At 40.2% G+C, this 13,101-nt stretch overlaps 1 protein-coding gene across 1 annotated transcript in view; it reads right to left on the reverse strand.

Moving 5' to 3' along the window:
* TRHDE (thyrotropin releasing hormone degrading enzyme) overlaps nt 1–13,101 on the reverse strand; it is a 226,017-nt gene that overhangs the window by 44,575 nt on the left and 168,341 nt on the right. The window contains exons 11-12 of the mRNA XM_063322932.1: nt 6,099–6,232; nt 5,945–6,000 (exon numbers count right to left, since the gene is read on the reverse strand). Coding sequence (XP_063179002.1) covers nt 5,945–6,000; nt 6,099–6,232 — 190 coding nt within the window. The remainder of the gene's footprint in view (nt 1–5,944; nt 6,001–6,098; nt 6,233–13,101) is intronic.

Genomic DNA, 13,101 nt, shown 5'->3' on the forward strand with positions numbered 1-13,101 from the left:
CTTCAGCTTCACAGTTTAGTTTTGTTATGCCCGTATTTCCACCAGAAACTTCAAGAAAACATTCCTCCAATTTAGCATTAATAATTCCGGATTTTATATGGAAGCGTATATACTAGAGGCTTAGTTACAAGACAACTCTCAGTTTCCAGAAATAAGATCAGCTAATCATGGGGTGGGGGGGGGGATGCCTCAGGTAGCTGAATGCATAAGATGGTTTTGCCTGAGTGGCAACACTCCACATCCAGGAATTAACTTAAGGAATAAGGAAAAGGTTGGCTTTGATTTTTTGGCTTTTGTTTTTTAAGAAAAATTTACAACAAGTAGTTTTAAAGACGTGATTTCCCAGATAGGAAAAGCTATACTTGGTTAACTGAGACTTACTTTTAAATTAATTTCTCTTCTCAAGCTGGTGAGAAAGTGATCTGGAGTGAGCATTAGCTTACTTCAGTATTTTACTTCTGGAATCAACCTTGGAGTCAAATGCACCAGCTGTTAAAGATGAATTTGTGTCAAGGGAGAGAATGTGAATTTATATATCGAAAGGTAGGCTGGCACTGCCTTTTCCCTTACCCTCATACTTTGGTTTTCTAGAGTCAGCAGAACTCACAGTTTGAAAAGAAGCAAGCCAAGAAGAACTGATTAATGACAGGAAAACAATCATCATAATTCATCATCAGGTTCCTGGTTTTGGCCTGGTGAAAGAAATTCTGAGAGAGAGGAACTCTCATGAAGGACATCTGCAGCAAGGAAGGCGCTTAGTTCACAGCTAATTCTGAAGGTGTATTTTTTTTGTCGTTGCTCATTTCTGACACAGCTCCCTGTATTTATGAAGTCTCCAGGGGCAGGCTTTTCTGGCCTAAAAAAACCCCTTAATCTGAAGAGACTAGAGCTCACTCTCCCCCTAAACTGTGAAAGGAAACGGACAGCACTCCAACACGGCCATCCATCCCTGGAGCAGAAGAACAATTATTTATCAACACCGCTTTGTGCTTTCTCATGAATCCAGTCAAGAAAAAGTTTCTGATAAACATCAAAGGAATGCTGCTAAGGAATATGAAAAACTGCTGACAAGTTTTATCTTTGGCCTTTGTTAATGTGTAACCAACGAGTGCAGTCTTGACACACACTGCGCTGTCACTAGGCCTGTGACCCACCTGAAAGAGAACCGTCAGGAAAATCTCAGTATCAGAGGAACTCCACCACTATCTCTTCAACCGCAGAACCGAAGGTAAGATACCAATCGATAGCAAGACAGATTGTCAGAATCAAAAAAATGTTTTCCTGAGCAACTGGTGAGCAAACCAAGCATCTGCCACCTTAACACGGTGAGCTGACTATGGTGCAGATAGGATCAGAGACACACATTAGGTTTCAAAAGACAAAACTGATGGATTCTTCCAGAACTGGAAAGAACAATAACTATTTTAGATGACAGTGAAATAGGTAATCATGGTCACATCTGATCCAACGCTGATTAACGGTGAATACAAACCAGACCTACTTCTTTGACATAATATTGGATTAAGTCAACGAGTTTAATGAGGGGAAGTGAATATGAAGATTTAGAGCACAGCAAGGAAGAACTAGGGGTGACACAACACTCCTCACATTAGGAGGGTAATATATCTCACCCTATGTGGTTAGGTGGCTTTGAGAGGTCAGGTGCACGTTTCTCTCCATTAACTCTCAGCGCTCTGCAAGGTGACAAGCTCAGGTCTACCTTTGGGATGCCTAAAGCGGGAAGCATCCCACCTCATGCTCACTAACTGACCCCTTATCCTAAAGAAAGAGAAAGACAGGAGCAGCTGACAACATTACTCACACTCTCAAGAAACAGTAGGATCTTTCTTATTTCCTGTGACACTACTTATTGGAGCTATCTGAACTACCCTCTGCTCAGTTTAAGCTTAAAAGAGAACCTCAGTTCTATTTGTCTTCTCTCAGCTTTCTCAGTCAACTCATCCCATTTACTACAATCAACACGCTTTCAAATTGTACTGAAATTTCATACAAAACATCCCCAAAAGATAAAGGATCTTTACGAAGAAGTGAAGAGAGAGTGCCAAGGCGCTACTCTTGCTTAAGAATTTGGGGCATGTATTTGCATAAGCTATGTTACTGCCAAGGCTACAGCTCTCCAGATCCTCAGGGTGTGTGCATGTACTTCAGCTGAGGACAGAATTACACTTAAAAATCTGAAAAACAAACAGGTTTGTGAGAATTCAAACACAGTGGGCAAGCTGTAGCTTTCTTTTATTGTTATTATTCAATTCAACTCTGCTTGATTAATTTTATGGAACCAAAATGCAGCAAGAAGGAAGAAGGAGGAATATATTTCCATATAAAATGGGCAAAACTTTATGAAATTAAAGTTATAGAGCTTAAAATATTCCTTGGAGATATCAATTAATTTATGTTTATTTTTGAGAAATCATTATGCTGGACAGTAAAAGGATAATAAAACATTTTGGAGGACTGAAACCAAACACACCCTTAAAAATAAAATAAAATGTGGTGCTCCAAAATAACATATATGAGCAATTTTTTAATCTTTTTCCAGTAAAATTATTAAACTTTACTAAAGATATGATCTGTACTTGTTCCACAAACAAAACCAATCAGCAGGAAAGCTACACAGAAATATTATATTAGAACATACAGTATTAGGACAGTGGAAAAATTGAGTCAAACTCTTCTTGTATGGAATGGACATTATGTGTATCAAGTTCAACAACACACTAGGGAGTACTTCAGAAGTTTCTAAGAAGGATGGGGTATTTTGAAGAAATACAGTCTCTTCAGTACAGTAAAAAGAACTGTTTATGTTAAAAACTCTTTTAAAAAGGACCAGCATGAATTTAAGAAGTTACGTTTTCATGTTTGCATTATTTTCTCACTGAAAAAATAGACAGAGATTGAAATAAAAGTATGTACTCCTCAGTTCTCTCTCTCAAAATGTGTATGTTGTAGACAAGAAGATAACACATTAGTGCAACTAGGGACCACAACCGAGGACTGAATTACCCTTAAAAACAGTCAAGCCTAAACTACCAGTTACTACCTCTATGCCTGGTCAATAAGGTTACTCACCTTTTCTCATGTCACAGAGACAACATACGCATTCCATCTCCCCATCACATAACATTGTATGAGCCGGGAGAAACACATGCCGTACATCGGAGACGCGACTGGATCAGCCCTGCATCCACGAGGCAGGTAACATCCAAACCACGGCACTGCCCCAAAAGAAAGCGAGGTGACTCTCTGCAGCGCGCCTCGCAGCCAAGGGGTAGAAAGCTAAGATGCTTTTAGGCTGATGGTGGCCTTCTGAACACTGACTTTTGGAGGAAATTGAAAGGATCTATGTGATTTTGATAGCCCTCGGAGCTTGTTTTAGGAACGCTGCTGTCACGTCGGAGCACCCGACACAGCGGGGGCAGCTGCGTCGTGCTGCAGCATCAGCGTGAGATTCCCCATTGCTTGTCCCAGCAAGAGCTTCTCCATCTGTTTTCAGACTCCCAGAAGTTCAGGCACTCTGCCATCAACACCTGCACCAAACACACTCCTCTTCTAACAGGCTCTGAATGCCCCTTTCGTCCTACTCATGATAAAGGAACAGAGCAAGGGCTAGGCCTATTCCTGGTCTTTCTTTTTCTGGGAGAGGGCAAGTGAAAGCAAAAAATACCAAACTCCTCTCAAAAAGGTACCATATAGTCAGCTAGTCAATTAGACTAACTTCAGCATCACTATAATTGTTCAGAGTTTTTTTTAATAGGAAAGGCGATAGATGAATAAAATAAAAAAAGATCAACAAAAAGTACACCCTACACGGCACGTTTAGTCAGGGCTACATATCTTATTGCAACTCTTCAAATACAGAGCATAAATCTACTGCTTGCAAACATGCAGATCTTTCCTCCACCCAGACTGGCTTATAAGCCATGTACTCAAAGTAACACTACTTACTGACAGGATTCTGTGTAGAGATTTAAAAGAAGCAAGAATATAGCTGCTTATCCCTGTTAGAATAATATTTCCTCCTATGTAATATCTACATATGCACATGTATACACTGTAAATATTTAGCTCAACTACTTTTTTTCCACTGTGCTTGAGTAAGAAGTGCAGCAGCAGTCCGCTGCAGCTCATCGCTAACAAAAGAAAGCCAAGTTTTTACAACGTGAAATCTTGTGAAAGACTGCACAGTGCTCTGGCACTGTTACCTCCAAAAAAGCAGCAGGATCCAGTATCACCATAAAACTGCTTTGGAAAGCAAGCGGGGAACGCGTTAGTCATCTAATCTCCGGGTGTTTTTTAGGTAGACAAAATTTGGCCAAAGGATGTAGGATGGGCCTTTAATCAGGACCTTGCCTTTATGCTTCATGAACAAGAGATCCTAGAGCACTGCCTCATTACTGACTAAGAACTAAAACACTCACCTACAAGAATCAGATTAAGAAACAGCTTTTTTCAGTGTCTAGATTTTCAGGGAAGTCTAGCCGCATCCGACTGCGTTCAGTGCATGGAAAAAGAAGAAAGCATCACACTTGATCCTGTGTAACTGCACACTGCTTCTCTGAGGCACCAAAACCAAATAAGATCGGAACAGACTGTTACATTACTGAATATTTAGTAGTTCTTCTAATAGTCTAGATATTTCAGAATACTTTGCAATATTGTACTAGCCAGGGAGTACACAAATCACGGTCCACTGAAGTCTGAAGTGATGACCTATTTCTAGTCCTTTACTGTTGCCAATGGGAAGATGCCAGAAGGCAAGAATGAAGGGCAGTGCAAAAAGCAAATGGATACTCCTTCTCTCCCCATGATGCCTCCTTCCCTACTACATCTCTGGACTGTTAAGTAAGGGCTAATCACTAGTTTATGTCATATATTCCGTCTAGCACTGGCAGCAGGAACAGAGTGGTAGGGCACACGACAGTGTTTTACTGCAGTGATGCTGGAATATCACTGAGCCATAATTTCTGTGTGACACTGTGCCTGAATCTCAAAACATCTCTGGTGAGCGTTTGTACTGCAATGTACCTTAGTACTGCCGATTCTTGCAAGCCCCTGCTCAAGTAGGGCTATAAATACGCTAGCAAACAGAAAAGCCAGTAATATCAGGAATTCTTTTCACACTGCATTTGACATCACAGTGTTTTACTGATGCAATGTTCCCAGGTACCTCAAGAATCAAAAAGTTTGAAATGTTCCACTACTTTCCTCTCAATTTACACTTTGACTACCAACATATCGGATATCCTGATTTCAAAATGGGGACAATTCCATTGCCTAAATTTGTAAAGAAGGCATAACCTAACCAGCGCCATATGAGTCATTAACTCTGATTAGAGTAAAACATAAAATGCGGTATATATTCCAGAAATGCTCAATGGACCTCTGATTTTCCATTCTATGTGAAAAGCATCATGCAGAAAAAGAGTCTGTTCTAGCAGATTACAAGAAAACAAAGATATTGGAAAAATGATAACAGTACAAGTTAGGGCAAAAATATCCTGAAGCTTGAAGGTGCCTTCCATCAGAAATTAAATACAGCACAAGGGTCAGTCATACAAAAAAAAGGAGAGGTGGGACGTCAGGGAGAAACAGAAGAAAAAACCCTCATTCATTAGAGAAACAGGAAAGAGATTATTAATCTCCAAAGTGTTAAATTGAACTTGCTGCAAAATTGATCAGACCTCTCCAGACTCGGAAATACCCTACGGTCATTATTGATCAAGAGCAGTGAATGTGCTACAGACCATGTTTATGTGCCACACACATACAAAAAAAAAAAAAAAAAAAAAAGAAGGGAGGAGAAAAGAACTAAAGTGTGTTTAAAACATATTTAACTTCAAAACACACTCAACTGCTGAGTTAATGATTGCATGAGTTATTGCAGCTACGTGTATGAGGATAGATTATCTTCAGGAAAACATACCTGGCTAGATTGAATGCATCATCGATCAAGCCTGCTCGATTACTGACAGAGATAACCTGTGAGGGGCAAGCAGAAAAATTGAACCATTTACGGTGATGAAACAGTGAAAGTTCACCTATCAAAGCAGATTTTAGGGATGAGAAGAGGAGCTTACCTCATGGTTCCTTGTTAGCTGATTAATTAGCAGCCTCCAATTCCTAATATCATAATTAACTCTAAAGTAGCCAGTCTGGTTGATGTTCCCCAGCAACCAACTTGCCTCTTCCAAAGCAGGAATTCTGTGGTGCTCTGGAAACAAAGAACAAGATGGGAAAAGGACTTGGGTTTAAATTTAAAAATTCTAAAGACGTATCTGTTACATTATCTCCTTCTTTAAATAGCCATGAAGGCAGTAAAATTAATTCAAAGACTAACAAAAACACTGTGTTTGACTAATGATTTCCTTTATCTGTTCTGATGTAGAAAGACACCAGCTGACATTCCTGTGAGGACCTTTTATGCACACAGAACTCCAAGGGTGAGTTTTTTTCTGGCAAATAGTATTTATGCAAGACGTGCCCGTTTTAAGCCCGGTACCCTGATTCTGGCCATGCTAAAGTAGCTTCCTACGACCGTAACTCCAATAATTCAATGGATGTTCTATAGAGAGAAGACTAAACCTGTGATTAAAAAAAAATAAATTCTTAAGTGTTTCTGCACGTAGTCGATGAAGCTTTTATATTGGATTTTAAATTAAAGTATTTCCAGTTGTACAGCTTCTAGCTGCTAGCCACTGAGAGGTTCCCCGTTAGAGCTAGACAAATCAACCTTCTGTCAACTAACCTGTCTCCCTCTTTCCCCTCTTCTTAAGTAATCACTTTGGGCTGAAAGTCTAAATTTATTCCAGTATTTGTACAGTCAGGCAGCCAACAACTACTTGCAGGACCAGGGATTTCAACAACAAAAACACCCTGAACTCACAACATGCACTTCTTTCACTGTGGAAAGAATCACCATGGAATGAAGCCTCAGGCTCCAATGTCTCTCAAAGAAGCCTGCAATCTAGTAAATTATTCTGACAAAACTGATCATGAACCAGAACTCACTAAAAATTCAGCAACGTTTCTTCTGCTGTAATAAAATTAGTTTGTACAGTACTGAAAAAAGGAACAGTATTCTCATGCATTTTTAAAAATAAAAAAGAAATACATAAGATTTGTTTTAAACGTAATTATATCAGGGAATTGTTTGGTGTGCTTGAATTCCCTGAGAGCAACGAATAGGAAAAAAAGTTACCAATACGGTCTTAACAATTCACACGTACTATCTAGTACCAAGACTTGCTGAAGAAATTCATTTGTTTCAGCCTTTCTTATAAAAAGTAATTTCTGAGAAAATAATAGATGACTGGGACTACAGATAAAAGTTACGCTTCTCCCTTGACTAAATATCTCTAGCAAACACATAAATAACTATCATTTTAAGGTGCAAAAAATACAAAAAGCAGCAAGACCCCAATCCTAAAACCACCTAACGATATGTTCAACTTTAAATTCATGGAGTTGCATTATGCACATGAATTCAGATAAAAAGCTGCAGAATTAAAAAAGAAAAGTCCTCTTCTCACCTAGGTAGTTCTGACATCATTAAAATCTCTTAAAAATGCATTTCTTAGAAATATAAAGCCCAGAATATCTCGGTTGCTAACCTATTCAATTTTTATTGCCCTTTTAGGGTTTGTCTAACTGACTTGCACCAGTTCAATTTAATTATTCTATACAAACAATTGAGAAAAAAAAATGCAGACTCTTGGTTTTAGTTAAAATACTGATTACACCAATTTAGTTATCTGTGAGAAAGCGCCAAGCAGACACAACCTTTAGGAGCCAACATATCCTGCAGAAATGGGACTAAGTGAGAAAACCAGAATGAAGTCCTACAATTCTGTGGGTTTCCCAGGCGTTCACACTGTCAAAGCACTTAAGCTGCTTTGGACACACCACCTGATTTGGAAGAAGGTTTTAACACCGGGTGTCCTTCCTTCCACAGGGGTCTGTTAAACACTGGGCTGCTACTACACTGAAGATGCTCCTCTGTTTAAGTCCTTTTTTCACTGGACCTGAAGTCAGAATCACCCAGTTGCTCCAGCCTACTTACAGAAGAGTTCAATACTGGTCCCTGTGCAAATCACCAAATCTGATACAAAGAAAAACATTACTGTAGAAAATACTGTAAAAGATCGTAACAATTTACAGCATAGTGATAAAGGCACTTTCTTAGAACAGATTTGGATCAAATATCTGCTGCAAAACAGGGAGAGAAGGAATCTGAATCTGGACTACCCCATCCTCTTTAGTTTACCCAGCGTGGTGATGTGAATACAGCTTGTCACCCCTAAATCTCAGCTATCTTCCTTATCAACCTAGTGGGTTTCTTAAGGGGAAGAGCAAAAATACGCACTTTTTCTACCTAGGAGAGACTGACCATGGAAACAATGACTTTTAGAAATTCCGCGGGTCTTCAGGGGCGTGCTGCTGTGTGGGGTCAGGAGCGGACTACTCCCGTCTGGCACAGATTCCTACCACATTAACCCAGTACTGCCTTCTGCCCATGCTTTGTTGCAAACTAACCTTTAAATGCCACCACCACTGAAAGCAGCTAGTTACTTGTAACTGGTTAATCCCTGCCCCTCTATGACACCGAAAAAGGTATCAAACAGGCTATGTGCACACATTAATCAATATCTGGGAAAATAAATACATTAAATGGAAAATTTTCAAGATCAGATGTAACAAAAAAAGTACGTACATTTTTTCTTGTTTGAGTATTTTTATTAAATTTTTATCTCCGAAGTGAGGAAATTACTTATGCTTTAATAGAGTACTGAACGATACTTGCCAGTCAAAACATGACAAGTTCAAAATAACCTATTTCACAAGTAACAGCTGTGCAACACCTCTAGCACATATTGCTTTAATGGAGAACAGTATCTTTTCAAAGCTCAATGGCATTATTGCTGTTTTGGTCAGTTTAAATCCAACCATAACCCCTTGCTATTATTTTTCAATAAGACCACTCATGTGTTGACCTTTTCCTGAAATATAGGACAGGAATCTTTCACGCCTTTCCAGCTCGTATAAGCAGGTAGTTATTTTAAGGGACTGCCTGATGCATGTGCTTCACATAGTTCTATATAATTTACTGGAAATTGATGTTTGAGTCTGTTGATTCTCATGCCTTCCTATAAAAGAATTTCTTTCTTTTGGTGATTACAGCGCTGAAAATTTCTATACACGTGGGCAATTTCTCCACTTACCACAAACACATTTATTAGTTTCCTGTTAGAAGTATTATAGTTAGGGAAAAGGTAGTCATTCAGTGTTAAACCTTATATTAAACCATTCATGACTTTCTAAACAATGACAAAGATTTCATTTGGGAAGAAATCTACCTTTGATGGTTTTAGTTTGCCTCTTAAAATTCAATCTAAAATATATATACATTTATATTTGACATTAAAGGGAATTTTTTTTTTAATCCTCTTCCATCAGAAAGCATTTTTCGATGGTCATGTTTTGTCTGGATGCCTCAGAAAATAACACTGCTCTGAAACTTACAGGTTTGCCACATATATATATATATATATATAAAAGATGTTTAGGAGGAAATGGTTAAATTTTATGACATTTGTTTTGAAGTAAGAAAATCAGTTAAGGTCTTATTCTCATTTTCTCCACTCTGGAAGCGTGAGACAGTCCTCCAGCTGGTGCTAACTGCATGTGGCTTGAAGTTCTCAGCCATCCCAGCTCTCGAGCAATTTAAACTCCATCAAACCAGCAGGAATGATGGAAGCCTGCTTCTCCACGGAGCAACACGAGCACCTTGCAAGGCAGCTCTGGGCAAAGGGCACCCTTCTGCAAGACACTACTCCAATGCTGACAAGAGCATGGGCTAAACACAGTCCTACTGCTGTTTCAAGAGTTCAGACTCACAGTTGTTATTTTTTATACAACCCCTTGCATACTAGGAAATTGGTTTATGGCTGGTGGAATCCCTCCTGGGAGAACTGTCTCCATTTTTGTGCAAAAATAACTGCACAAGAGTAGCACGATTTCATGCCAACAAGAGCAAGTGAAATTTTTTTCACCAAGAAAACGTTCCATGAGGAATTTCCTCACAATCACAATATTTTGTGAAAAGATACTGGCTTTAAGTAAATTCTGCAAATCTTTTTGCAAGAACCTGTCATACGAGGAGTTCTTTCCATCTCACTGGCCATGTTGCCATAGCTCCATGTTGAAAAAAAATGTTTTGGTATAATGAACAACACAATAAATGGAGCACATCAGTAAATATGATCATGTTCTGTCTCACATACTCTTTCCTCAGACTACCCTTCCATCCGTTAACTTTTCTATATGATGGAACTGCAAATGTCTAAGGTGATATACAATGTAAGCAGCAGTTTTCTGTTAGGATCATTGCTCAGCTGTTGGGATAAGGGGAGTGATTCTGCCTCATTGTCAAAATCATGCCAGGATTGCAGCTCTTGTATCCATGGTCCTCACCATGGCTGGCTAAAGCTGTAAAGCAGGATCTATGTATTTATTTTACTTCACAGTGCTTCCCTTCCTCCCGCTTTTGAAAGATAGAAAAGCGGAGACTGGAAGCAATAGGGGTCACGCTCAGCAGAGTCTCAGAAAGGAAAAGAAAGGGTATTTTTCTAATGCTGTACTAATGTTCTATTCTCCGGTGGAGAGCCAGCAAACCCCAGCTCAGAAGCAGACGTTTTCCACAAAACACTTCATGGAGGAGAATCAGACTGTCAGGGGGCTTACAGTTAAAGTAAAGATTATCTAGTAGGAGGTGGCATAATAGAAGTCGGGACTTGCTGTTTGGAGCTTTCTTTTGCTCATTCCATGGCAATTCTGCGGAGATACTAAGAGAAGTCTGAATGAGAGTCACTTTACCAGAGGCAGGGAGGTCCACGAGAGGAATATTTCCCTGGGACATAACAAATCAGTCAAGGTACACGAGGTGTGGATGGAAAGGGCAGGGAGGCAGACTGTGAAGCTGCATCAGTCAGTTCAGCAGCACTTGCTGGGTCGCATGGAGATGTTTCCTTCTTGGAGCCTGAGCGCCATAAGAGTCTCGCCCAGGGAACAGCAAGTATGCCTTTGCCCAAAGCCTTGCCCACCCGTTGGAAATGGATGCTAGCTAAACCTCTTCACTTGAGGTTAAGGTCACTTCTCCTGGATTTGCAGAAACACAACAGATGAGTCTGTGCTTCCAAACTTAGTGCTCCTTCAGCAGCCATCGCCACCACCTTCCTGCAAGCCCAGCTAAGGAGTCATCTTGTGGGGATGGACTGAGTTCAGAGCTGGTCCTTGACTTTTTACCCATTACTGATTTTGGGCTGATACCAAAACTCTGTGGACATTATGTTCATACATCATTACAGCTACCACAAACAAGGCAACTTATCTAGGAGAAACAGAAACAAGTCCTGGATCCATGACAGAGCAGAAGTGTGTAACACCAATGATTTCCACAGTGCCAGTGAAATCTATTATTCAGCAGACCTGCAAGACTGTAGAACAGAGCACCGCAGCCATCTTAGTGCGATGTCTCTGACCTCAGCATGGACAGGAAGGCTAATCGTGAGATGTCTCCTTTCTTTGTGACTGGTTTAGTTTTCAGAGGTTTAACAGCTGTCACTCGCCTGAAGCAGAACAGCCTCATCCATGGCTATGGGGAGTGAACAGGGAAAAAGGTGGTGGTGACGTATCTGTGCAGCGCTCGGAGAGCAAAAATGATGGCTCCATTTCACATGCCAGACAAACTGAGCCAGTAAAAGGGTCATCTGACCACTGGTATATGAACTGATGAGTAGAAAAATGGTTACATAAATGCTATGGCTTACTGGGTAAGGAGAACAGACACTGGCAGAAGCACTTGCAAAATTAAAATCTTCCAAAACTATGATTTTGTACTTTCCACAAACAGGTGTGAAGAGCTACACTGAATATGAAACATCTTGGAGATTATGCACTTTGTCAGGCAAGTTGCCAGGGCCTGGCACTGTCCTTTCTACAGGATTTGTTGCAAAGGACAACAAATCACATCTCAAAAAGATGCTGCCTAGTTGTAACTTCCAGCGTATCCCTTCACCTTGCTGTTGTGAAGAGTGGACAGAATGAGCTCTGTTGCCAGCAGCTGGGATGATCTGCAATTGTCTGCACTAATCCTGCTCATCGTATTGAACAATTAGAGATCTGCATGACTCACTATCTCTAGTACGTAACCAGACATGGCCAGGATGAGTAGAGGGCAGCAACCCAAGCATCCTACATTCAGTGGCTCTCACAAGACTGGACAGCCTCTTATCCCTTGCTCATGAAAATGCCAACTGGCACCCTGCAATACCTTGATGAGGTCACAGACACAGCAGCAAAGAGGATGCAAAAACTAGTAACTCTCTCTCATGTCCTTCTGGAGGTACATGAAGGAAGAGACTCTTCCATGAGCAAATAACCATCCCTGCTGAACTGTAGTGCAAAGGACAGGGTGTACTCCCCTCTGAAATTGTTATTTAAACTACAACAAAAAAAGGAATATTTCTTGATGGCAATATATGTAGCTATTTAAAAACTGCCATGGTTTCATTTCTCTCAGATAACACACAGACGAGGTTAATTTTATTGAAAAATTTAAGTGATATGCCAAGATATCATAATGGTACTCAATAACTTGGACCCTCTTCATTACTGGCAGCTGAAATGAGGTATGTAATCAGTATAATATGACAGAAAACAGGCAGCTGTTCATCATCTCCTATCCACTCTTCAGGTTACACTGGAAGCTTCTTTAGCACAGCAGTTTAGTCAACAAGAAGGAAATGAATGCCCCCTCCTTCCTAAAGAGGGCATGGAAACCATCCTCCTGAACAGCATTTCCTCCAAATTTGATTTGAGTATCTGCATTCAATTACACTCGCTTGAAGAACAACGTGACCACTCCCAATCTTCCAAATATCCTCTGGAGTAGCTTGTTTCACCTCCAGGTTGCAGAGTTGTTCCCAGACTACTTGTTGGGACAACACTGACACCGTGTCCTCTGCACAACAGAAAGTCTTCAGGATTCTTCCCATCCACAAGAATCAATCCCGGAAACCATCC

This window comes from Chroicocephalus ridibundus, chromosome 1 (assembly GCF_963924245.1).
Source record: "Chroicocephalus ridibundus chromosome 1, bChrRid1.1, whole genome shotgun sequence".
In the NCBI taxonomy this organism is placed as follows: Eukaryota; Metazoa; Chordata; class Aves; order Charadriiformes; family Laridae; genus Chroicocephalus; species Chroicocephalus ridibundus.